The following is a 26,910-nucleotide window of genomic DNA, read 5'->3' as shown; positions in this document are numbered from 1 at the left end:
CGGAACAAGTTTTTGCGGTCGAGCTGCGAATCGTTGGATGACGAAACCGAAATCGGATTTCCGTTCCGTGGATACTGGCCATTAAGCCAAAGCCGATTATGATAACTCGTTCAGGTTATATTCGACAGTCATAAGGGCCCGACCGCCTCCGTCGCAGCAATAGTTGTTTCACACAACCGATGGTGGTAATCGTTGCGCCTCCCACCCCCCCGTTAGTATGCCTCGTTCCATCGGTGGCGATTAATCGAAAGTCCTGTAACTTTGATATTGGATGCTCGTTTGTCCGGTGTTACTAATCAACGGATCCGTAGACATGATTTTAATCACGAGGAAACACGGTCGTCTCTGGAAAGTGCAATGAAACACAAAGACAATCGACGAAATGATTTTTCGATATTTGACAATATCTTGCAGGTTAATAGCCTCAATTTTCTTATGGAATACAAAGTAACAAGAAAGGCGCACGAAGATATTTAGGAGACACCTTTTCGAAGATGACAAAGTATCTCGCGAGATATCAATTTTTCGATAAACACACCTTGACGTTTCTATACGCAGAATATAGCTGAAGAAATCGATTCGTGTCGAAGGAAATATATTGCAACATTTCCTCGTACCAATTTTCCCTCATGGCGTGGATCCTAGATTCAACCTATATTGCCACGCATTGAATACGAGAAGCATACATTTTCCACGCGACTTAATACATCCTACGGACTGAGTTAGGTCTCTAATAATTCTATTCTAGAATCTCTCATTACTCTATTAAAATCACTCTAACCATCAGAGGAATTTTATTTTATTTTGAAAAACTATTTTACAGATTGAGTTAGATCTATAATAACTCTATTCTAGAATCTCTCATTACTCTATCTGATGCATGAATTTTATTTCATTTTGAAAAATTATTCTAGAGACTGAGATAGATCTATAATAACTCTATTCTAGAATCTCTCATTACTCTATCTGATAAATGAATTTCATTTTCTTTTAAAAAATTATTCTACAGACTGAGTTAGACCTATAATAACTCTGTATTCTAGAATTTCATTACTGTATTAAAATTACTCTAACCATCTATTAGAGGAATTTTATTTTATTTTAAAGAATTGTTCTACAGCCTGAGTTAGATCTATAATAATTCTATTCTAGTATCTCCCATTACTCTATCTGTTGCATGAATTTTATTTTATTTTGAAAAATTATTCTACAGACTGAGTTAGACCTATAATAACTCTATATTCTAGAATTTCATTACTGTATTAAAATTACTCTAACCATCTATTAGAGGAATTTTATTTTATTTTAAAGAATTGTTCTACAGCCTGAGTTAGATCTATAATAATTCTATTCTAGTATCTCTCATTACTCTATCTGTTGCATGAATTTTATTTTATTTTGAAAAATTATTCTACAGACTGAGTTAGATCTGTAATAATTCTATTCTAGAATCTCTCATTAGTCTATTAAAATTACTCTAACCATCTATCAGAGGAATTTTATTTTATTTTGAAAAATTATTTTACAGATTGAGTTAGATCTATAATAACTCTATTATAGAATCTCTCATTACTCTATCTGATGCATGAATTTTATTTTATTTTGAAAAATTATTCTACAGACTGAGTTAGACCTATAATAACTCTGTATTCTAGAATTTCATTACTGTATTAAAATTACTCTAACCATCTATTAGAGGAATTTTATTCTATTTTAAAGAATTGTTCTACAGACTGAGTTAAATCTATAATAACTCTATTCTTGTATCTCTCATTACTCTATCTGATGCATGAATTTTATTTAATTTGAAAAAATTATTCTACAGACTAAGTTAAATCTGTAATAATTCTATTCTAGAATCTCTCATTACTCGATTAAAATCACTCTAACCATTTATTAGAGGAATTTTATTTTATTTTTGAAAAATTACACACGAGAGGATAATTTTTACTTAAACCTCGGAGCCCGACAGCAAGATGGGGTGAGTTTGACGTTAACTGTGCGAAGAAGTTAAACGATCTTCGCGCGGCGACGACTCGGAGGTTCTAAATGTCTGCCCGCGAGTGCATCGGAAATTGCCAGGAATTAATTTTCACCAATGACGTCGCAGTATCTTGTTAATGCCTGAACAGATTTCGTAATGCTCCTGTGCAACTATGCGGCCGGGCCCGGGACTAATCTCCTCGATCAACGGGACGCAGACGCGAGGAGCCGAAATTATATCCAAGAGGGCGGGAAAATTAGTCGCGCGATCCAATATTTCGTCCGTCCGAGGAGGGGGGTGGCATTTAATGGCCGCGACGCGGACTCCGTCACAGACATCTACGATCCGTTTCGCGACAATAAATGGTCCACGTTTCGAAATTCTATGCGACGTTATCTACGAGACATTGATCAATGAATATGCAACGAGAGAAAGATGTCCGTAATGTTTCGTTCGACTCGATTCGTTTAAATTGCTTTATATATCGCGTTGCTGATTAATGGAAGGGACGCGGAAAGATTGATGACAAGTACACCGGGGGCTTTACCGGCGCTGTACCATTGAAAAATATCTTACGTAGCCCCGGACCTAAAAAAGAGAAATATGCGCCGGTTTATTTAATTTATAGCCATTGATTTCGTTCTCGATCACCCGTTGGCGCTATTTCTCAAACTTTTGCGAACTTCGAGCCTCGTGAGATGGAATTTAAGAGTCGATATAAAGTACCAAAAAATAGTTACAATACCCTTTGAACATCGGGTTTCAATTAGCAATAGAGCTATTAAATCTAATTCTAATTCTGTTGGTTTGCTCGTATCCAGTAATTGACGGATGATCGTCGATTTTGGGGGGGATCGTTCGATCATCCCTAACGAAAACAAGCGCGAAAGAATTAATCGACTCTGATCGTGTTAGGGGCACTCGGTACGCGTTCGACGCGTCCCGGGTCGTCCAAGGGTGGTTGATTCAGTGCGACGAAACAGCGTCCCGATAATTCTAACACTCGAGCGTATCCACTATATCATTACGCACAAAGCGACCGGGCGAGGGGGGCACGCGTGTGTGCAGGCGCGCGCGCGCGCTCCAGCTAGTTCGCGAGCGCACTGATTCACTTTGGCAGGGCATTTATCACTCAACGTCCGCGGGATCGCATGAGTTTCGAAACGTTGCGCGTTCCATGACTGCCTAACGAGGAAAATAGTTGCCGAGCGAATGGATGCACCCTTCGTTTCGCGGCTGGGGGGAAAAAGGGGGGCTTCACGGACTGCCGCCTGTTCGCGCGCGCATCCACGCGGTTCACACACGTTCACGCGCCTCGCCCACGCACGAGGTTGCCTGCTATTATACATATTTATGGCGCGGGAGGAGATATAGAGAGCGGATAGGACGCGTCGGAGGCATCGCGAAGCCAATTAAAGTGCAAATGTATGGAGATGCGGATGGAATTCCAAGTAGCACAGTGACCGGGAAACCGTCATAAAACCGGAAACCCGGCACGAACTAATCGACACCCGCCGCGCTCGCAGGACCGACGGGAGAGAATGTAGAGGCACCGGGGGGGAAAAACGAGCTTCCATCTCGCGCGAGGGGATGGGGTTGATAGATTCGAGAGGGGACGGATTTCGCGGCGGAAGACGGGAATTCCGTGTCGGATGGGGGAGCGACGTCGAGGGACGAGGGAAAGATTAGGTATCTAAGGGTTGGTTCGGGCTGAGACGGCTTATTAGTGTCGGGGGAGCTAATTGTGGGGAGGGCAATTTTTTCTAGGGGTTGAAGCGCTTGGAATTGGCGAATTTGATGCATTTATGACGGTTCGGAGGATATTTGATAACCTGTCGAAGAGTGTATAAATTGGAATAGTCGGTCGAGCACTTGTGAGGGGGGGTACAGGTTGAACGTGTCCCCCTGGTGACGAGTACGGAAAGTGTCTCCACGTATTCATCAGTGGGCCCAGACTCTATATTGTATAACTCGTAATAATATTAAAATTTAAACTGTAAATATCTAAAACTATAACTTATCTAATAGTTAATCATGTTAAAAAAAATATAGCGTATAAAAACCAGGAGATATCTTTTTCTAAAGACAGGCGTCATTTTTAAAATTGCACTCTCTATTCGTCTCAGAATAGTCCAACAGCGCGTATTAAAAATAGTAAAACTTTACACACGTGTAGTTCCGAAACTACTAGAGCTTTATCCATAATCGAGCCACTATTAGAAGCGGCAAACCTTCCTCTTTAAAATGGCGTTTGGTTTTTGTCGATCCGACTTTTCGTTTTCGAGATATCGTAATTTATGTAAAAGGTAATTTTTTTAATTCGACTATCTCTGTCTCCGTCTGACGCGTCGGACCTCCTTCTCGCACGTTGACCCACTAACCGAGTGACCGAGTGACGTCACGTTTACTACTTACTACGAGCACGTGCGGTCAACGACCTTGACAAGGCCGTAGTAAGAAAGTTCATTGATCTCGTGACGTAAACAAAGGCTTCGGTCTCATCCGATCGACTTGAAACTAAAATCCTCATATCTTCGGAACTAATTGAGCTATCGACATGTTCGAACGCTCGTTTTAAAGGCCATTTCATCCCCTATCCGATGACTATATCAAGTATTCTAATTTATGGTTCCTTCTATGTTTATTTTGTCATTTACTTTGACGCTATGTACCTAAAAAAGTTTCAGCGATTCCTATCGATCATACGACTTGTGTGCAACAAAACTGGACTATAAATTGTTTATTTCATTGAAAATGGGGCATCAGGAGTATGAAGACTGGTCATTTGATCGATCATCCTAGAAATGGGTATACATAAAGTGCCAGTAAAAATATTAAATACATAGCAAAAATTAATGGTTTTTACTAGGAAACTGTAATTCTGTGGAATGGTAACAGGAAATATATCACGCGTAAATTGATAATTTCAAAATCAATGTCGAAACAAATTGTTCAATAATAGAGTAACTGCATCGAGCTAGTAATTCCAAACGTACACGCACACTTCGGATCCAACGTTCGGTGTGTATTTCAAGCAGCAGCAATATTACCGAATAATCAGGAACGACTGACATGCACTCATAAATTGAATTCTATCGCGAGGACGTGGCGCGAGTGCCCTCCAATTATCGATTGTCGCGGAATCGAATTTTTGAGTATGGTTGACTCGATGGTAAAGTTGCGCCATCGAAGATACCCGTCGGGGGGGAAAACGTCGAAGCCCGTTTCCCAATTATCGTACAACGCACCGAGGAACCCTGAAACGGTATCGATGGCAAGATACAATCGAGAAGCACCGAACGGTGGGAACGAGCGAGCCGGCAAAATGAAATCGTGACAAATTGAATCGTCATCGGTATCACGCGAATGAGTAAACAACACGAACAACGTTTTCCACGATATTTGGGCGACGGGGTTGATAAATTAATAACAACGCTTGCACCGGCATGGAAGGGAAAAAAAAAATGCATCGGGCGGCAGCAGAAACCGGGGAACCGGAGTGAAAAATGCCGAGCGTTGCACGTGTATCAGCGAACGTCCAATAAATTTCGGACGGCCGTCGAAGTTTGTATTTTGTACAAATTTCACGGAAACGCGGTCCTACTTCCGTCACGAAATTCACCAATTCGTCGAGGAACGAGGGAGTTCGGCTCCTCTGTCGCGTGAAATATCGTCGCCCGGACACGGCCGAACGGACTACGATTTTTGCTGCGAAATACCGACGCCTCCGTCGCTTGCCACGGAATTTATTATCGTCCCGAAGTTACGTACGCGATCGCGAAATCAGGCTGTTGCGTCGAAAGCTCTTAAGGGCCCGCCACAAGGGCGTTTGCGTTTGATATCGCGTGTTTCCGCCGTGTTGCCAACAAAACCGACCAGTACCACGTGTTGCCAATATTTACACCGTTGCAACTTCGTGAATAATGCCCCTCGACGATCCCCCCGGGGCCCTTTCGAAGATCGAATTCTCCACTTTCGAAATTAAAAAGATAGCTTGCAATGATAATAGTTCAACTTAAAGGGGTCTTCTACTGTAAATCGACAAAAAATTCGATTCTTTGTTTTGCATTTTCTTAAAGGATATAGTCCTAGTAAAAGCATGTCATTTAATTTCTAAAATTAACGAAAGTACACGTATTCAGATGCATTTTTCTCAAAAGTATCTTTTCTGAATTGGCTTCCATGATATCTCAAGATCTACTTGACCGATTTCGTCCAAATTTGGCGTGTACCTTCAGCATATGTGACGCTATAGCCCGTACTAGAATGAAGTCAAAATCATTATTCTTTCTATTTTCTTTTTAGACTGCTAAAGTTAAAAACAAAAAAATCTATATTTCAACTTCAAAATGCAGCCACTTTTTTCTGTCCTTTTAGTACCGGGTTATAGAACAATGTATCCTAATTAAGAATCTTTTTCATTTTTTTTTGACTTGGACAAACAGAACGGCTGGAATCATGCCACTAATTTTAACTATTTCTCATTGTAAAAATTAGTGAATATTACTGAAAGAGTAATAAATATAAAGAGACCTAAAAAAACACGTTTTAGAGTAGAAGACCCCCTCAAATCACCATTAAAATTCGAAGATTAAAATCTACTATTCCGCAAGTTTCGAAAGAAGCGTTCGTTTTTGATCAAAGTTATTTAATTGGTCCTGCAGGATAATCGATAGCCGTCGCCCGCAGATCGCGCGCGTTAACGTTGGCGGTCGAGGCGTGTAAAACATTACGGTTCCGCGCGGAACACAGGCTGTCAGCGCGGCGGCCGCCGTGAATCGTCGTACTGGCGTTCGTCGAGATATTCGAAGCGTGTTACAGGAGCGTGGACGCGTACACCGGGCGCGATAGCTGTCGCTCTCCATCTAATATCGAGCGATAATGAACGACCTTTGAAAACCGGGTTCCATTTCAGCGACGATCGCCATTCCGTCTATTACCATGTTAATGCGCGCGTGGCTTTCGCCCACTGAGAGAGGCAGCTGCGCGAAAGAGCCCAGTCGGCCGCGCGTTTAAACGAACATTATTAGACACTTCCGAAGGGCTGACCGCACAGCCCGGTTACTGTATCGGCTGCCATTACGTACCCGTGCGCCGTGTTGGATCGGAATATCACGATCTACCGGAAGGCAGGCTAAGTGAAATTGACCGGCGTCCGGTTCATTAGAATTTAACGCCGGCCAAAGTTAACGCTAAGTGGATCTTTTCGTTCCGCCGTCCTCAGCCGTCCTCTCCCATCGTCCGTTTCACTGCTAATTCACGCTGAAAGTTTTATCCTGTTTTCGAGCTTCGCGTGCGCCTGACATTCTTTCGAGCTCGAAGAACCACCTAAAACAGTACACGGTCTCAAGTTCAAGCTGTCATGGCGCAACACTATCTTGCGATTGGCATTTTTGCGAGTTTTAACGATTTTTTAAACGGGGGTCGAAGAGATCAAAGTTGTAAGATGTCGAGGACCCGAACGATCGAACGTTTGGTACCGAAAATAAACCGAAGCTTTATGACCAGAATTCGAAGATATATTCGGAAAGTAAATAGAATAATTTTAAGAGGATACTGTATTGAGCATTGTAGCCATGTATGGTCGTCTTCAGGGACACATCTACGTATTAAAAAACTACATAAACGTAAACAGATTTAACAAAACCTAACCCAGACCTGAACCCAGATCTAAACTCCTTATGACCAGGATTCGAAGATATATTCAGTAAATAAATAGACTAATTCTAAGAGGATATTGTGTCAAGCATTGTAACCACGTATGATCTTCCTCAGAAACACATCTACCTATTAAAAAACTACATACATGTGAAAAGAGTTAAACAAAACAGCGTAAGGAGTTATTTAGGAAGTTTAGGAAACGTTATTCCACTGTCATTTCACGATAAAGTTTATTATGGCTTTCATTTTACCCCTCTTTGAACTTTCCATGCAGCCCCTGAATTATTTTCACATTTTTGTCGCCACTTCCGAGGGAGAAATACAGCCTCGCAATTTAAAGTTAATGAATAACTAATTCGACTCTACTGTGTTGCTTGAGAAAGCGAAAACCGAATTAACGTTGAAACAGTATTTATCTGCACTGTCTCAAAGACGTTAAATAAAACGGAAAGTAACACAGTTAACTCCCTTATTTTTATTGTACTATAAACAGGTTCCTTATTTTTATTTTTGCGAAATTATCGAAGTCGATGTACAGTGGTTTGTGGCGATGCCTTCGTGTCCAATAATGAAATCGAATTTCGTGGACGCGGCAGAAGGCGATGGCCACTGTTTTTCGTAGTCGCTGCGACTCTGTTACGAATAACAGATCAATAATATTTACCCGGTGTACACATAGCTGCATCAGAATGCAGTCTAAGCCCCAGGTGTGCACTTAACTCCATACACGGGGTAAGTGCGCAACATTCTGTTCTCTAGACACAATTTCACCGGAGGGGCTCTAACGCCACGCGAAGACTCTATATCGGGAATATCAAACTTTTAAAACGTACCGCGCGAGTAAACCTGAAAAGTTCGTGCATCGTCGCGTATATCCTTCCAAAATTGAAGCTTATGCGGGAAAAACTGCAGTTCATAGTCAAACTATAACCCGGAATAAAATATAATACGTTAAGAATATATCGCCACTTGTTTTTGTGCTCAATTTATCTTCAATTTCTAAAAAGTGTATTCAATTGCACTTTCGAGTCGAAATAAAATTTCCTCGTCGTCAAATTTGCAGAAAACGAGCTTCGAAGCAGTGTTCATGGAGAACAGACTCGCTCCAATCTTACGCCAAAAGACTTAAGTTATCGTACCCTAGCTTTAAAAGAAGCTTCTTTAAAGGAGCGTATTATGTTTGGAGACCCGCGTTCCTCTGATCTCGAGACAAAAACAGTAGACAACGGTTAAAGGGAACAAAACTGAAACAGAAACGGAAGATAGAAAGCGTATGAACTGCGGCGAGCCTCGTTCTGCTTATCTGGCCAGGTACAGTTCTGTATTTGTCTCTCGGGCCGCAAATTGTCCTATTCTACTTGCCCGGCCAGGAGTAACCTTATTCTACTCGCCTGCTACGGGCCCGTGCATTCCAGTACAAACACAGTAAAATATAAAAATCACGAAGCAACAGTGGAACATCGGTACAGAAGCAAATATGTGAATCAACATGTATAGATAACGACAGAAATCAATATTAGAATAAGGGATGTGAATTTTTCCACGAGAAAATAAAAATGGGTCGAAGCTAGTTTGCAATTTTCGAATATACTCTATAGGAATCGTTCGATCTCAAAATTTATTTACTTATTCGCGGTATTAGGGAGATCCTTCTTAGTCGTATTCCGGTTTTCGCGAATCGTACCTCGATTTCCGACTATCCGTTTTGCTGCAAATACGGTTCGCTACAAAAGGCCATTTATTCTTCCATCGGTGCATGACTGAAATTCTGCGCCACATATTCTATTGTAACGGAGATAACAGCATAGTTGCAAACTCGTACGACGTTGTACTACGGTATTGATGTTGCTTTCAGCATTCTGTATTAGAGTAGGGCAATCTGTTTGAAAGGATCGATGATTATGGAACGTCCGAATAACAAAGTTACCATGATGGAATTCCCCTGATGACGAATGGGGAAATTTCCATCGCCAGCGGGACTTATAGTTTCGTACTAATAACTATTGAGTATTAAGCTGATTATTTCGCAACGTTACACGCGCGCGACAAAATTTTGTAATCAGATTATCGCTCAGTGTTGTGAGACTATATCCCAATTAGAAAATTACGCTTAACAATGAGACGACTGTAGAATCGACGAGTTCTCAACACCGTCTGGTGCTTTGTATTTCGAAGCAGCCCAAAAATTAATTATATAAATAAAGGTGACGGTTATTATTATTTATTACGTGAGCATAAATGATGAGCATCAGAGAGTTCATTATAATTATTTCATGGCCCACGGTATAAATTTGCAAAATGTGCTTGAAAGTCACGTCGCGTGCTAATGTAACACGTTCGTTGAAAAAAAATAAATATAAAAAGAGGATATTTTAAGAACTTTAATAAACCCTCAAATATTTTCAGTGTTCATCAGAGTTACAAAATGTACCCAATTACCAGAACAGAGGTATTTAAAAAGCGTAATTCCGTGGAGCAATATTCCCCGTACGACCCAGTTCGCAAAATCATTCGAGGGTCAACGATTCATTAAAAGTACGGAGCGGACCAATCGATTTTAACGTATTACAAAACTGTGCGAGAAGTTCATTGATATTCCCTCGAGGTTTCGCATAATTTGTCGGGAATATAAAGGTCTCCGGGGTACAGAAACTTTGGTCAACGCTGCTCCAGACGTTTACGTTAACGCAAACACGCTGTACGCATCGCCGTAACAGCGTCAATAGACTGCAAGGGGTTAGGTCCGGGTTACAATATTGTACCGGAAACTTTGGAGATTACTTATTCTAAACTCAAACGACCCGAGACTTCAAATCGATTATAGGTCGAAAAGAGATTAAAAAATTTGAAAATCCCTGATTTACATTTGCTGACAAAAGTAACCAAAAATATCGCTATAAAAATGGTCCTCTGACCAAAACGTAGCGTTCCAGCCCCGTGATCCATGCGTCTCGTCGCGGGGGGTGCGAACGGACCTTAATGGTCCCCGGAGCGTAGCAGAAAGGGTAAATACCGCGGTAGGAATTCCAGCGGAAGAATCTTTTGGCAATAAAGCAGCGGTAAGAGTCGCAAAGGTTGGTCGGTTTGCCTTTTATTTGCGCTGGTTTCCCTCTGTCCGCGATTCTCGTCCTGTCCACCGTCATTCCGCTACCTCGCGTTTGGCACACGATGTTCTTGCATCTGTTCTCAACCCTTTCGTTCCGATAAAAAACCTCCTCCTCTTATCTCGTCGCTATCGACGTTAAACAAACCCCCGTAATCGAGCTCGAATCGATGGATTAAGAATCCAATTGGAAGTGTCCGCCCCCCCCCCTTCGCCCCCTGCTCTCCCGAACGCGAGCGTTTCCCTTCCGCCGTGAAATCCCTTCGAAATCCGTAGCCCCCATCGTCGGCATTCCTCTCGACCGCCATACCTAAGCATTCGGCGGCCCTAAAGCGTTCTCACGGACGTTTTTCTGAAATACATTTCCAGAGGCAGCCTCAACGGTGTCGGCGGCGGCACCCAGCAATAGAGTTTGCTTTATTTTTACTACCCCTCTGGCCAAGTACCGCCCCGTATTTCCTCGGGATATTGACATATCGGGGGTGCTGGGGCTTTCTCCTCTTAACGCCCTTTTTACACTGGCGCGGAATTTATGTCTTCTTCCACCGCGTCCTTTTCTCCGACGATTTTTCCACCTACCCCACCCGCATACCCGTCTTCCATAGACCGATCTACATCCCCCCAACTTTCTCTCTCTCTCTCTCTATTCTTCGTTTCCTCCTCCCCGTTGTGTCGTTCGTCCGACTCCTGGACGATTCCTAACGCCGACGAAGACAATCGATCACCGCGTATCTACGCGCTCCCAGACTCGATCGGAAAGCTCTATTAGGCTTCGGTTAGAAAGCAGTTTTTCACGCTCGTTTGCAAACCAAAACGCAATAAATTCTTATCTGCCCGAATGTATCAAACGCTCGAATACAGGATGAAATATTTCGCGACGAATCGTTGTTATAAATCCGTTCGAATGAAATATTGTTTATGTTTTCAATACCGCGTTACAGTGTTTATCACGGATCGTGATGAATGTTGTATTACGTCGAGAATTCGAAATCGTTGAATCTTTCATCCCCGTCGGTGATATATTTCTCGCTGTACGAGAGTAATAATTTAGTTTTTGCGAAACGTTGATTTCTGTTTGATATCGCGGGTCTTATTTTTTTTTTAGTCCACGAGGTTTCTTTGGCAGTGTGGGCGACTACTGCTCGATCGACCAAGCGGTTCTCGATAACGTACGCGATCGACGGTGTTGCAATTTGTTCGCGGCGGTTTGCGCGAACCGGCGTGCCGGAAAATGCTGGTTCCGCTCGAACGCGTGCAACGTACGACGCCCGGCCTCGTTACTTTTCAGGGAGGACAAGTTGAATGGCAGAGTTAATTGTACGATCATTACAGGCGACTCTCGATTTACGAATGTTCGATTCGCCGAACGTTTCAACGAACTTTAAAGCCCGTTAAATATTTCTTCGACTCATCGATCGATGAGTCGGTGAAACACTTCAGCGAAGAAAATAAATCTCGACCTTAATTCCCTGACAAGAAAGTCGAACCATCAAAGAATGTTAAAATATTACTGGTGATCAGAAAATTAATTGTTAACGTGTACGTTACTGGTAAAAGTGAAAGGTGAACGTATACATTTGTTGAGAAAGTTTGTAATTTCACGTTTTCGGTTCATATTTAGCAGTGAAAGTTTAAACATGTATAATCAGCTCGAATAATTTACGTGCAGTAATGGTCAGCTTCTGCCTGATTAATAGAGCATTGAATATATTATGGTAAATGTATCAAAGAATTATTAACTAAAAATTGAATAGCTCATCGATTTCCAGTCGATTAAGTCTTTATGATTAAAGTGATCGAAGAATTGGTTTGTCTCGTTGATCACCTTTCCCTTTGTGACTCGATAAACGTTACAAATATACCTGAAAGATAAAATGAATTTCGAAGGGAAAATGTTTTAATGCATGCGCATACAGAAAACGCAAATTATAAATTGAAATTTGAGTGTCTTTTTTTTATAAATTCGGTGGTTTCCTACCGCCACGCTTATGATAATGTTAAATCACCCGCGTGGAAATGCAAATGTTTAACGAAGTACTTTATATTTTATGTGACAAATACGCTTCATGCATGGAAAATTCCTTTACGAGATTGCAATTTACACGCCCATCGAGTCTCGTCCGTATAAAAGTTATCGGGAGTCGAATCGTAGTATTATTAAATATTCATGCGTCTCTTCAATATGGAAAAAAAGAGGTTGACTCTCGAAACATTCGTTCAGATTTTTCCAGTTCGATTTTACATCATTGCGTTCAAAAAACAAAGAAAAAAAGGAAACGCCGTGGAAATCCATACGTCCCGTTAGACTGTTTTGATTTTTCCGTGGGAAGCGCTTTCCATACGTTAAATTCGAATCAATTGCACAGTTATTTTAGTTTCCGTGTAGCAATTCGTGCAAACAAAATTGAACGTCGTCCTCGTGCGCTCGTATATATCTCCGCGGTTGTCTTTTTTTAAACTACTAAAACAAAGAAAAAACCTTCGACAGACGTCCAATCGATTTTCGAACATTTTTAATATTTCTCTCTATTATATCTAGCGGGTGTATATTTTTCTTGCGCGTTTTAAAACTTGCCACTTTTCTCGGGCGCGGAAACTTTCCGTTTTCAAAGTTCGAAAGCCTTAAAGCATCCGTTTGGATACTGCAGGCATTTCGAATATTACTTTTCTTCATAGATCGCGAAGAATTCCTCGAAAGTTGTGTAACACTCAATTTTAACAATTTTCATGTCTGTACAAAGATTTTTTTACTCAAACCTTTATCTATATATTTACACTCATGAAGGATTGAACTTAACTTTTGTGGAATCAATCGAAAAAATTTTAATGGGGGATTCTAGAGGCCAGAATAAGACGAAAATCAAGAATACCAATTTGTTGACGGAGGCTCCGTTAAAAAGTTATTAACAATTAAATTCAGAAATTTCAAATCGTGCTGGAAAAATTATTTTCGGTTGCGGGAGTCACTTACAATCATTTTTGGTGAATACACATACCTTCGTAATCCTATCCATTTTCGAGAAAAAAATTCGAGAAGGTGTGAAATTTTTCGACGGAAAAAAAAAATTTCAAATCGTTCTGGAAAAATTATTTTCAGTTGCAGCGGTCAATTGCAATCATTTTTTGTCATTACACGTACCTTCGAAATTCTACGCACTGTCAAGAAAAAAATTCCTTACCGAAATTCTAATGTCTGACCATACCGTTGATATGTTTCCCTGAAATTTCATGCGAAAGTTTAAAACATCATAACTTCTGAACGGATTGGAAGATTTTAAAGTTTCAAAATGCAAATAACGCGTATTTTAGTGAAGAATATGTAGAAATTCTAAGAATATTGAAAAAGTTGTTCCTTAACCACGTATAATGAAAAAACCCCCATAAAAGTGGTCCAATATTCAAACGATCATAACTCCTACAATAGTGAATATATTTCAATGAAATTTTGAAGGAAAGTAGAGTTCATGGGTACCTATAAAAAAGTATTAAACATTTATTAAAAATGAAAATCGAATTTTTAAGGAAAATCGACAGGGGGTAGGTGCCTAAATTCGTCGAAAAAACAATTCCAGATCGTTCCAAAAAAATTATTTTTAGTTCCGGGGGTCGATTACAATCATTTTTGGCCAATAGACGGAAAAAATTCGTATAGATTTGAAATTTTTCGACAAAATTAAAAAATTACAAATCGTTTTGGAAAAATTATTTTCAGTTACAGGGGTCAATTACAATTATTTTTGGTGAATAGACATACCCCCGAAATCCTACGCAGTTCCGAGAAAAAAATTCGTGTAGGTGGACAAATTTTATTAGTCATTTTTAACAGTAATTTTGTTAATAACTTTTTAAAGAAGCCTCCAACAACAAATTGGTATTCTTAATTTTCGTCTTCTTTTGGCCTCTAAAATCACCCATTAAAATATTTCCCAGGTGTGGCCAAACACCCTGTGTAAGGGTGGTTTTTTCTCCGATACGAAATCCTGTTTCTCCAGTGCGTGCGTACGTAATCTGAAAACTCATGCAGAGAAGTTGCCAGTCGCCCGTACGAAATAACAGTTTATTAATTGTCGCAATCTGTTAGCAGCTGGAATTGGTTACAAAGTCGAGGCGGTGGGCGCGGGGCGGCAACGGAAGCACAAAGAAAAACGGAACGCGGTCCCCGTTGAAGGGGCAAAAACAATGAGCAATCGGCCGTCCGGGGGTTATATTCCGCCTCCCCGTACTGTTTTTCAGTGCATTTCTATTTATCGGTGTCCCGGGACACGACAGCGTAAGAGGGATGGAAAAAAGCAAGTAGCAGAGTGTCGTGAAGGACCGAGACCGGGGTTGAACGGGAGGGGGTTGGGGGGCTGAGGGCGAAAAAAACGTAATACCACCGGTCGGAATGTTAGACGGAAAGCGGATCGGGTGAAAACCGTACGACAAAGGATCGCGGATAGAGAAAATCGTTTGAAGTGCAATTCGAATCGGCGTTTGGCGCACGGGAACTCGACGCGCCACGCACTCTGTCAACTTGCGCCAACCATGACTGAAATAAGCCTCGAAGCTTATGCGAGCACACCGACTTTGTCCAATTACTACCACGCGAGACGTTCTTGTTCAAACTAATAAAGAATTTAACCTTCCGGTGGAGTCAAAAATCGTTGATAGCTGGGAAGGAGATCCAGACAATTTCGATGGTAGAGTTCGAGATCATAAGAGATAACAAGAGGGTTGACGTGTATAGAACTTCGTTATCCGTGGGATTAGAGAAAAATTTATTTATGTGTTCTGGTCAGCTTTGAAGAATTTTGATATCCTCTCGAGTGAGAAGTTTCGTTTGTTCGAGAGAAAGATTCGCGAAAGTTCAACGCGAGGAATAGCGTTTTTCTAGACGACTCAGCGGTGGCGAGCACGCCTGGGGGGAGGATGGAAATACCGTAAACTAAATAGGTTCGTTTGTCATCGAATGTCACAGGCGCGTTCGCGCATTTCCCTCCGCTTTCGCGTAGAACGGCGATCGTGTTGGATCGGCAAAGAATTTAATCCGATACGAGGCGCCCCGGAAACTATGCCCGCGCGGCTTTCATTCAAGTTGTGAATTCAGGTGTTAACGACTGAATTGGTAATTGGATGTTAATGGGGCGTTAACGCTCTTTATAACGCGATTCGAAGGAAAGCCTTTGCGATGCATATTAGTGCGCCGTTCAAAGCGTCGTTTCCTCTGCCTTTGAAAACACTGCAATAGAAACTTAACGGGAATAAATATAAAGCAATTGTTAATGTTCGACGCCCCTACGGAATTAATCGATCGATCGTCAAACGTTCTCTGAAATAATTAGAATTACTCCCTGCTTAAAAGAAATATTTACAGTCCTCGTTTGCAATATTTTTAACTGTCTTTTTCAGTGAAATGCATGAATATATAGTGACATAAGTAGAACACTAGCCATCCATCCCGAACAAGTGAAACTTATCCGCGATTTCTCGAACAAGTAGAACACATACAAGCTATGGTCAGACAAGTGAAATATTTCAATTCTTGCCTCGATATATACATGAGATACGTCAATAGTCAGATAATTATATTAAATACAATAAATCAGACAATGTTAGAATTTTTACAATCTATGTTATTTATTTATCACTACTACATCGTGTTACTGTTTGATTGGAAACTGTTAGATCTTGAGAACGTTTTGGTATATATAATAATCTTCCAATCTCGCGAATCAACGTTTGGCCGAAGAAACGTGTGTGTGCCTTGCCTTCGGCTGTTGTTCGAACCAACAAAATTCTATTAAAATCGCATTAGCTATGCTCGTCGAAATAGTCCGGGCAGGATATTTTTCTTTTCTTGCCGGAGTTTCTTTATGAAATACGTGCACCGCGTGTACAATGTCCTAATGGCGTGTCTTGCGCAAGGCTCCTTAAAGCCTGTTTTCTAACCGTTTTCGTGTCTCGTTTCAGGTCAAGTGGATCTTTGGACACAAACGACGAAAGGCTGCGCCTGCAGTTTTAATTCGTCCAGCAACGAGTGCGCGTGCTGCGTCCCGTCCGGAGGATGCAGTTGCGGCGCTGCATCGCCGGACAGATGCGCCCAGTGCGGCCTGGAGGAACACTGCGCCAACAGTATGCACCATTGGTCTTCTTTTTAAAATCCTAATGTCGAATTGATCTCAAATACACCTTCAAATCCTGATTTAAACCCTTCACCAATGTGTTCCACTTTTCAACAGAAAAACAGTATTCACTTGCAAGAGCTAACAGAATTAAAAAAACATGACGTATTAAAATTAATTCAATTTATTTTCCATTATCGGAGTTACAAATATTCGTGTCATTTGTTTCAGAAGTCAAATGTAATTTAACTTGTAGAAGGGATGCTCTCGTTTCTCTCTTTTCAATGGAAAATTACACGACATATTAAACTGCAAAATTGTTGTTCTAATTAATGCATTTATCAGAAAAATTTCACTTTCATACGTCGACGAACATCCGAAAATTTGTGTTGGTATATGTATTTCGCTAATAAGGATTTATTCGAGTATACCTCTGAATGAGAATTATTACATTTTGCATCGTATAAGTTATTATCATTTTTTTTATCATTTTAATCGTCAGGAAAATGCTCGCGATGTTCAAAAAGCAGAGAAATAATGGCCTCTTAATTTTTGCGGTGATGGATACGAAATATAACATTTATTTTCATTCCGACTTTCTATTCCAGGCATTTTAGAGAAAAATGATTTTAATTAAAACGAATCGCTGCAAAAAGAAACGTGGAAATCGTATGGCGTGCGACGAAGTTTTACGGGAATATTAAATTACAATGGAACGTAATTAAATTTAATTAAACTATACATATCGAGTTGTGTTTCTGAATTCATACTGTAATGTTCTATTTCGCGAAGAGGCCATTACTGCATTCCTTGGAAATGTCAAGCTTGTCTGGAATAATGTAGGACGTCGCGAGGTAATGCAAATTCCATAAGGGTTACCCTTGACACAGAATCGTAAGATAATAACCGTTGTGTATGTCACACTACTAATTAGTGAATTCTTAACCTTACTAAATTTACTCTGTGCACTTCCTCTTGTATGCTTTCGGTCCGCGTACTGAGAATGTACCCTCTCTAAAAATTGAATTCTTCTTCTCGATGCGGATGTTGACCCGGCGAAAAGCCAATCAAAGCACAACGCTTCTTTCCGCGAACAAACGTGGAGGATTTAGGAGTCCAGTTTCTCCTAGCAAGGGATTTCCCTATTTAAAACTAAAACTTCCAATTAGTCCCTTTAATATTAGACTCGTCAGCAATCTAATTAGCAGTTGGAGCACCACTTCCGTTTCCCTGCGATGCATGCTCGCCTGGTCAATCGCTTAATTCGAGTATTTACTTCCACCCTACGCGGAACGTAATTACGTCACGTCGAAAAGGCAACCGCTATCCCTTTGAATCCAAATCGGCGTTAGAAACAAGGTTAGCGCGATTAAGCCACTCCTGCTATCTCTCTCTCTCTCTCTCTCTGTCTTCCACGTTCTACCGTTTCTCATTTCGAGCCGTACACCGTCTCGCGAACAAGTAGAAATTAAAGCTTCTTTGGATTACGGAGAAAGTTCTCGAAAGCAAGTGGTCACGTCGCATAGAAACGGACCTGGGAAAAGGGATTGCGAGGGTGTCGAAGAGAAAAAAAGAGATCCTTTTATATGGTCGGTCAGTCTGTAAAAAGGGTTTGTAGGATCTGTAAAAAGGTGTAAAAAGAGTGTGGCGGTTGGGTGACATAAAAACAGTGGAAATGGTACACATAAACAGGTGCTCTGCGTAATCATGTTCCCGAGTCACTGTTTCATTCTACGAGTCAAGTTAGGCTATTCGCTTGACCTACATAGGGATAGGTAGTATAGTAACACGTGTCAAATAAATTGGTTTCATTGTTTTCATGCCCCTTTCCATTTCAATAACTGATTACGTAAAGGTTCTTTTTGTTCCACGTCCATTTACCTTTTTCCCCGTTAAATCCATTCGACATTTTTGCCCCCATCCTTCCCATCGATCAAACCTTTCTTATGCGAGTGGATAAAAACACGTCAACCAACTTAATTATGGTCGGAGCCATAATGGCGGATTAACCTCACTTTCTCCACCAGCGATGGATCAATTTCTTAACTGATCAACAAAATGTCGAGAACTTTCGTTAATGAATGGGGGAAAAAGACTCGTCGGACCGTGCAAAGTTTTGATACGAGATAAAAAAAAATGTTTTCATCGATGTCAAATTCAATCTCGTACCTTGGGATTACGTAATATTTATCGACCACGGTTTTGACGGGTTTCGAGGCTGTCAAATGCCTTCGACAAGCTTTATTAAAGCGTTTTATCCAGCGTACATTTACGTAGGAACGTTGATTGAGGAATTATCCTACTCTAGAACACTCCAGCTTATTACAATATCGTTCGTTTCGAGCGATAATTAATCGTTCTCGTTTAATTTTTATTTTTATAAAACATTCTGATAACGATTGGCCGTTTAAACCAAAGACACCCTGTATATTGGACTGACTCGGATGGTTGCGTGTCGCGACTGTTCGTCGCCCGGAATGGAAAGACGAAGGACTGACTTGTCTCGACGACGGGACGGTGTAAGCAAGAAAAATCGTTATAAGGGACGCAGCACCTTTCTTCCGCGGCAGTTTTGCGCTCCCACGTGACCCAGATTCCAATCGAGAAACATATCGAGGAAAACTTTAATTCCTCGAATAAACGCCTTTCATGTTGAAACTGGGCTCTAATCGCTCATTAAACACTAAATAGCCTCCAATTACAAGATTTCTCAAGACTTTTAGAAGCTCTTCCCCGGGTATTTAACGATCCGCGTGTCATTATTTAATGTCAAAAACATTCTTTCAATCTTTTCCTTCCGACTGTCAAAGTTTGCAACTTTTATATTAATTGTCTCTGTGGGAAATAGATATATTTCTCGTCGGATCGATGCACGATCGACATTTTCAATCTGGCCCCTTTTCGGGCTCTATGTATACAGCGCATGCGCGAGCGCGAGAGTGGGACCGCGGCCATATTGCCTCGTAACTCGTCACGTGGTATCGCATTGCTGTTATGGCCGCCGTGGTGCGCATGTCGTTCCGTTTCGCTGCGAAACAATGTTCAATTATTAGTGATTAACTAAAGTTTAACATCTTCCTGTAGTTCTAATTCAGATTTAACATCGTCTGAACGTAAATTCTGTGAGTCTCTGTGTTTCTAATGTTAGAATCGTTTCGTAATAATTGTGTGAACATGTCCCGGAACAATTGGCTTCAGCTATTGGAATGGTAAGTTTTTATAAAGCTAGTAGCTTTGTTTTTTGAGAAAAGAATTCCCTTCGAATTCTGAAGTCGGTTACAAACGGTTGTTTGCCAAGTCCAAGTAATTACAGAAATATTCGTGTCCGACGTACCTCTTACCAAAGAATCAACTTCCGAAAGCAATTCTAACTATTTTACAAGCGCGTACTGTGTGTATTTAATTAAGAGTAGCTCAGCGTGAAGAACGATAGGCGAGTGCAACAGGTGTGTTTGAGGAGAGGTTTTTTTTTTTTAAGCGAGGGAAGAAAGTGTCGCCCATATAGCTGCGAGCGTTTATAGGTTATGTTTATTGTTCCTATATCCCGATTCGGTACAACAAATCGTACACGGTGCTACGAAGTCAATTAGAATTTCGTTCTCGTGAAATAACACAGGATTCTGTGGCCATATCGCGTTTCAAATTCTTCTGATGTTTCCATTGAAAATTTATGAATTCCCTGTTACACGTTTCAATTATTTCTACTCGTGGAACACACTGGTGAAGCTTGTATAGAAATATCCGGTACATCCTGTGTACAATCTTAGAGTGGATAATCGAAGTAGCACTGCAAACAGTGTATCACTGCCAGCTGTGCAATCGGTTCGATCGACTACGAACGAAGAGTACTGCGCGATTCTTAATCTCCGAGACAACGAGGTTAACGGATTTCCACCGAACCTAGAAAAACGATACAGGCGTTCCAGGTGCACGGTAGACTCACTGCCTCTATTTTCTTCGTTTCAGTGTGCAATATAACGCTGGACAGCAAGCAGTTGTTCAGCAAATCGGATCGTGGCTTCGGGCAAATAAAGTCGCCGTCTCTCGAAGGGCCCTCGAGGTGTACGTACAGATTCGTCCCGGACACTGGCCAACGAGTCGAGCTACAAATCTATCGACTGATCTCGATCGGACGACATAACGGCACAGCGTAAGTAAAATCTTTGTTTCACCCAACTATAGTCGACCACTGCTCGCGTCCTTCAACGAAACATCTCTCGACCAGAATAGGGCACTTCTCTCAAAAACGTCGAAACTGTATTCTTCTTCCTGTTAAACGAAAACAATTGAATTTGTTATTTGTTGAAAGTATATTTAAAATTTATAAAATAGGTATTCTCAAAGTATTAATTTTCGACTAGAGCAACTTTTTTTTCACGCGATATTTTGTATCGAGTTTCGAGAATAGGGCACTTATTTCAGAAACGTCGAAACTGTGCTCTATTTTTCTTTCTGTTAAACGAAAACAAGTGATTTGTAATTTGTTGAAAGTATATTTAAAATTGATAAAATAGGTATTCTCAAACTATTAATTTTCGACTAGAGCAACTTTTTTTTCGTGCAATATTTCGTGTCGAGTTTCGAGTTGGACGATACCGAAATGGCGGTAGAATCAGTTTCGACGTGTTTCGATTAATTGGCCCAGAAATTTGAGGCGCGTATAATCGCGCGAAGCAACGCGACGATACTGTTTGTCCGTTAATTGTGTAATTGTGTCGTTAATGTCAAACCGTAGCGAGCGCGAAACGATGTTCGTGCGCCGTTGGAAAAGATTCGCATTGATCGGCGCCGTTCGTTATTAATCAAACGAGCTTTTAATCGGCCCGGACAAACGCGTCGGTCACTTGCATTTTGTTTCATACACTTAATTGAATTAATCTTCTGTACACAAACGCGCGCGCGCCAAAATGCGTTTCGTCGATATGGAAATTGTTATTACAATAAATCCTGCGGGGCGTTTTTCATGCCGCGCAACAATCAATTCCTCTCTGCACGCGGCGCTTGATGCGAAAGTCATAATTTTTTAAATAAAGAAAAACACACAGGAAACGCTCCGTTACGCTTGAACTTCATTATGCAGAGTGTGTTGTGATTCTTCTTGCAAAGCGAACTATTTCGTTAAAATTTAATACATAAGCCAGATATATTAAAAAATGTCTTTTTTCAAAACGGTAACTCTTCGTGCAATTTACAAAATATTCAGAGTAAATGTACTAGGTGCAGGCAGGATAGAAAATGTATTGCAGGAGCTATCGTTCAAGTTGGAGCGCAGATAATGGCTCTTGGTTCGTGCCCCCGCGGTTTTCACACTCGAAGGAGAAATTGAAGGGCGGCTTATATCAGGCCGATATGATTGGAGATCGCTTGTGTCGATGGCCGTTTCAATTTGTCATACTGCCGCTCTTACGTGGGCTACCACCACCGTCGCACTTAAGTCCCTCTCGACGTGTGTAGACACCGCGCGCGGGAGGGGTCGGGACAGAGAACGTTGGAACGGTCTGGAGAGAAAAATTACTGTTTCTGGAGGCGTCTGCCCGCCCCTCGCGCGCTTCCCTTGCTCGGGATAGCGAACGAACTTCGTGGCGAGTACGAAAGGCCTTCGACAAGCCCTGGAAAAGTTCCTTACAATTTTTCGACAAGACCCACACACCCTCGAAGCTTTTCTTCCCGCGGAGTCTAAGTAGAGCTTACAACGCGAATGCACGGTGCGTCTTCGATGCACTTACCGGAGTAGTTTCCGTCCATCACCATCGACGGGTCCTGCATAACAATGCTGCTCGAAATTTATTTGCCCTTTTCGATTAGCTTTTCGTCGGAAATTAAATGCGCGTTCGAATCGTCTATGTTACTCTCAAGAACCGAAAAATACTACGTGGAGTTATTTTCTACGATAAACTATATTTGTCTAGTCCGATGAGACACCGATACAGCGTTAAAAGACATCGCGAGAAGGGATATACCCTGTCGAGGCAATAATAAGCATATTTACGAGCTTACTGTAATAATTTCGGATAAACTCGGTAAGCCGCCGGAACGGAATACGCATTATGGCTTTTCGATACATTCTTTCGGACCCGTAGATAACTTAAATTCGACGCTCACCGTCGTAACGCCTCGATTTATCGCGCTAAACAGAATAGCGGATGCGCCATTCTGTTTCGATGGAGTTTATTGCAATAAATTTTCAAATTCGTGCACCCTGCTCGTGTTCAGCGTGTTATTTATCCGTCGAAGGTAAGAAAGAGCGTCCCAAGAGAGTCTTCTACTTTAGAACCCCGGAAAAAGGGTGTTTTGCGATCTCCTTGAGCATAATTTTACTGATACGACTTTACGAATTTCAGTCCACCGTAGACAAGTATTGATTGATTTGATTTGTTATTTGGCCAACTGCCAGAAACAAAGTGAGGGTACAATCTACTTGGACCCCACCCACTCGTACTATCTCTTTTACTTATTCTCTCGCTCGTCCCTTTTCTTTTCTTTTCCTTTCTCATTGTTTCATTAGTTCTCTGATCCATTCAACCGTTTCTTTGCCTCTTTTCTCATTTATCAGATCCTCTACCCTCCGTTTCCTTCTCTCTACGCTCGCTGCATCACAACACTACCACACGTAACAGTGTCTCTTCCGTTTGGTCACACGCTCTACACCTATTTCTTCTTTCCTTTCCAACCAGTATCGATCTATGTTTCGCTAGTCTAACTTTCCATAAACTCTCGGTCCACTTTATTAATCTTGTCTTCTCCATTCATCCATTTCTTCAACAGTGTGTTTTTCTCTGATTTAACTATTTTATTGAATTTAATCGAACTTTAACATTTTCCACATTTTATGGATCACCAATATTGGTTTTGCAAGAATCGTTGCGACTTCAAGCTGTGTTTCGTAAATTTTCAACATTTATTTCTTTATTTAGTGTAGTAGCTTGTTCGAGGCTACGCGGCGGTGGCAAAGAAGCGCGTTAAATATTTTGTGGTGCCTCGACGAGGCGCTCCATAACAATTTTGCGCAAGGCAAAACGCTAAGCAGGAGCGGGAAAGTAATCCCGTTGAATATTTCGTACGAAGCTTCATGCTACGCGCTATGAAATATTCGTCGCCGAGACGCTCGTTGACAATTTCGCCTAGATACAAAGTTCTACCGAAAAATGGAAAGAAAAATAGTTTGCCAACAATCTCATTGTCCTACGTGGCCGCTGGCAATTTTTCTCAAATAAAACATCGTTCAGAAAATTACGTATAGACAAAATGTTCTACAATATATTAATTTAAAGTCAATATGACATTTTTTGCATTACGATATCTACAAAGTAAATTCTTCGAGTGACGCTACACAGTCAGTCCTGAAACTAGAACCTTAGAAACTGAGTACTTAAATAATACCATCTGTACGAGGCAGACATCTCGAGTAGTATAGAATGTAATATATAACAGTACAAAAATCTCAAGTATCGTCAAAATATCAATTTATTGTCTGGAAATTTTAGAAAATCGTAATTTTTTATCGAGTAAGTCGATCCAGCGTCGATTGTCTATATAAATTAATTTCTAACGCGTGAAAATTTCCGGAAAAAGTAAATAATTACAATTGTTATTTTTTAATCGGTTGTGAAGTCTCGAGGCATGTTCGAGCGAAGTTCCTTTCTAGTTGAAACTACAAACATTTAGCATTCCCTAGCTCGTTCATTACGTTCATCCTTCTTTCGCGCTCGGCACTTTATTTTTCAAAGTTGAACGATTTATCACCGGGTGTCCTCCTCTAACTGAAAGCACGGCGAACGGACTTGTGAAAAAATAGAAAAGCTCACTCGAAGTTCGCCCGTTAACGAGAACGGGGCCCAGGCGGACGTTCGGAGGGCTTCGAGCGAGAAATATCGTTACACTCGCCCGGTGCACGGTTGCAACCGTTCGCCTTTTACCTGCTCCTTGAATGTTACCCGTTTCAGAAAACTACGGACGCCTCCGGGAAAAATTGCGAAACCCGCATCTTTGCGCGGCGCAACGTTTCTCACCGCGATAACGCGTCGCGGCAGTAAAACGTTAACGCTCTGTTGACTCTATCGGGGGCCGTATGTTCCGAAATTTACGATAACGCCACGGTGATGACAGGCGCCGTTTACTAGTTAGACGCTTCATTTTTCGAACGTTCTAAAACGGTGGAACAACCGACGCGTAGCATCGAAGATACGACGCGCGATACGGTTTTACAGCGCTTCTTAAAGTTTAGTGCTTCCCCGAGTAAAACTGAAAATAATAGCCATTAAATGGACACCTGTATACACGCGGATGAGTACACTCCATTTTTTCTACTGTAATCAACTAACTTTCGCAAAGGAATCGTATGTGTATTCTCTTTCGAACTCATTTTACGGGATGTCTGACCATACGTGTGTTTGTTCCACTTAGTTTACGATAGAAACGTTTTATGGAGTATACATCATCTTACGAGACTTATTTTCAATTTAAAAGGCTCGAAGAGTCGTCGTACATGTGTATAAAGTACATTTAATCTTTTCTCGGTGAAACGTCTGACTATGCGTACATCTGTTCCACTTACTTTTTAAAAAAAATCCCTATTTTAGAATTCTAAAAGTTTTCTACGGTAGATGCGTGTTTCTTCTTCAATAAATACGTCTACGAAAGTCTTATAAATTTATTTCAGTAGTCTGATCAGGCGTACACCTGTTCTACTTGCTCAATACTTTGAGTATACAAGCATTGTCTGAAAAGAGGTTCAAGAATTGTACACACGATGTAACCAAATATTTACAATTGTAGACGTCTGACCACACGTACACCTGTTCCACTTAATACTTAAAAAATCCCATATTTTTAAATTCTAAAAATTTTCTCTAGTAGATACGTGAATATTTGCTAAAATTAATCGTTCTCTCTTCATGAAATACCAAAGCTAAGCTGCGTGTTCGTTCAAACAGACCCGTAAATTTCTCACGGTGACGCGTCTGATCAGACGCACACCTATTCTACTTGCTCAACGCTTCGAGTGCACGAGCATTGTCTAAAAAGTGGTTCTGTTTGCAGAAGCAACAACTGTGCAAACAATATAATCAAATATTTGCCCTCGTAAACGTCCCGTCTGGAAATTTCGTTCGCCGAAACGACAGACATCTCCTTCGATCTTTCCTCGTCCCTCCGTTTCCGGCGTCTCGTCTCGCGTAGACGCGGACGCGCAGAGTGAAATTACGTCGCTCGGTGGAATACTATTAAGTGAGGTAACGGAATAGAATGGATCCAGGCTGGGTGATGGATGACCTTAATTTTGCTATGATTACCGGCGACTCGGGAATTTGTATGAAAATCGCGTCGGGGGCCCCGGGGGGGTTTTTTTCACAATTCTTTATACCGGGTTCCCCTTGGACGGACAGAAGTTTTCCTTTCTTCCGTTCACGGTCCCCATATTTTCTAATCGTCCTTCACCCCTCGTTAATGCAAGATCACCGCCTCGAAAAGCGAGCGACGTTGATGGACGCTCATGAAAGTCGCGTACTTCCGATCGTGATGGATTCTCGTTACGACGACGGGGCTCTCTTTAAAGCAATATTCGCGCGAAGTTTCGTTCGATCTCGTGAAAAAGCGATGTAATCGACGTAACAGGGACCGACAGGGAAACGTAATCAGACCTCGTAGAAGCTTAGCGTACTTTTATCGAACCACTCCCGATGCAATTATCTACAATTCTTTCAGTAGACTCTTCCAACAATTAATTATTTCCACATTTTATCGAAACGTGATATTAATATATATTTAGTGCATTTCTTTGCTTTCGAATTCTGAAATTTTAGGAAGAACGAACACAGTAGGAAATAAAATATTTAACGGTACTTGAGACATTATAACCAACCATTATCTAAGAATAGGACAGTTGGAGAACGTTTACGAGCGCACGAAAGAATGTTCATAGATTTTAAACCCGAATGGGTGCTCGAAAGTTTTCACGATGCTCGTGAAACGAACCGCGAAGACCCGCGGAGCCGCCGAAAAAGGGGCGCGAAATTTCTGAAATTTAAGTCGCTCTAACTTTTTCCCCCTCCCTCTCGTAGCCA

The 26,910-nt window shown here is 41.2% G+C and overlaps 1 protein-coding gene across 1 annotated transcript in view; it reads left to right on the top strand.

Annotated features, from left to right (window-relative positions):
• LOC122397767 overlaps window positions 1-26,910 on the top strand; it is a 280,360-nt gene that overhangs the window by 51,718 nt on the left and 201,732 nt on the right. The window contains exons 2-3 of the mRNA XM_043397158.1: window positions 16,698-16,859; window positions 20,816-20,999. Of these exons, the coding sequence (XP_043253093.1) occupies window positions 16,698-16,859; window positions 20,816-20,999 (346 nt within the window). The remainder of the gene's footprint in view (window positions 1-16,697; window positions 16,860-20,815; window positions 21,000-26,910) is intronic.

Source organism: Colletes gigas, unplaced genomic scaffold (assembly GCF_013123115.1).
Source record: "Colletes gigas isolate AHSC1104 unplaced genomic scaffold, ASM1312311v1 Colletes_gigas_Sc00010, whole genome shotgun sequence".
Lineage (NCBI taxonomy): Eukaryota > Metazoa > Arthropoda > Insecta > Hymenoptera > Colletidae > Colletes > Colletes gigas.
The sequence above is the reverse complement of the archived record's forward strand: the minus strand, read 5'-3'. Positions and strand labels throughout refer to the sequence as shown.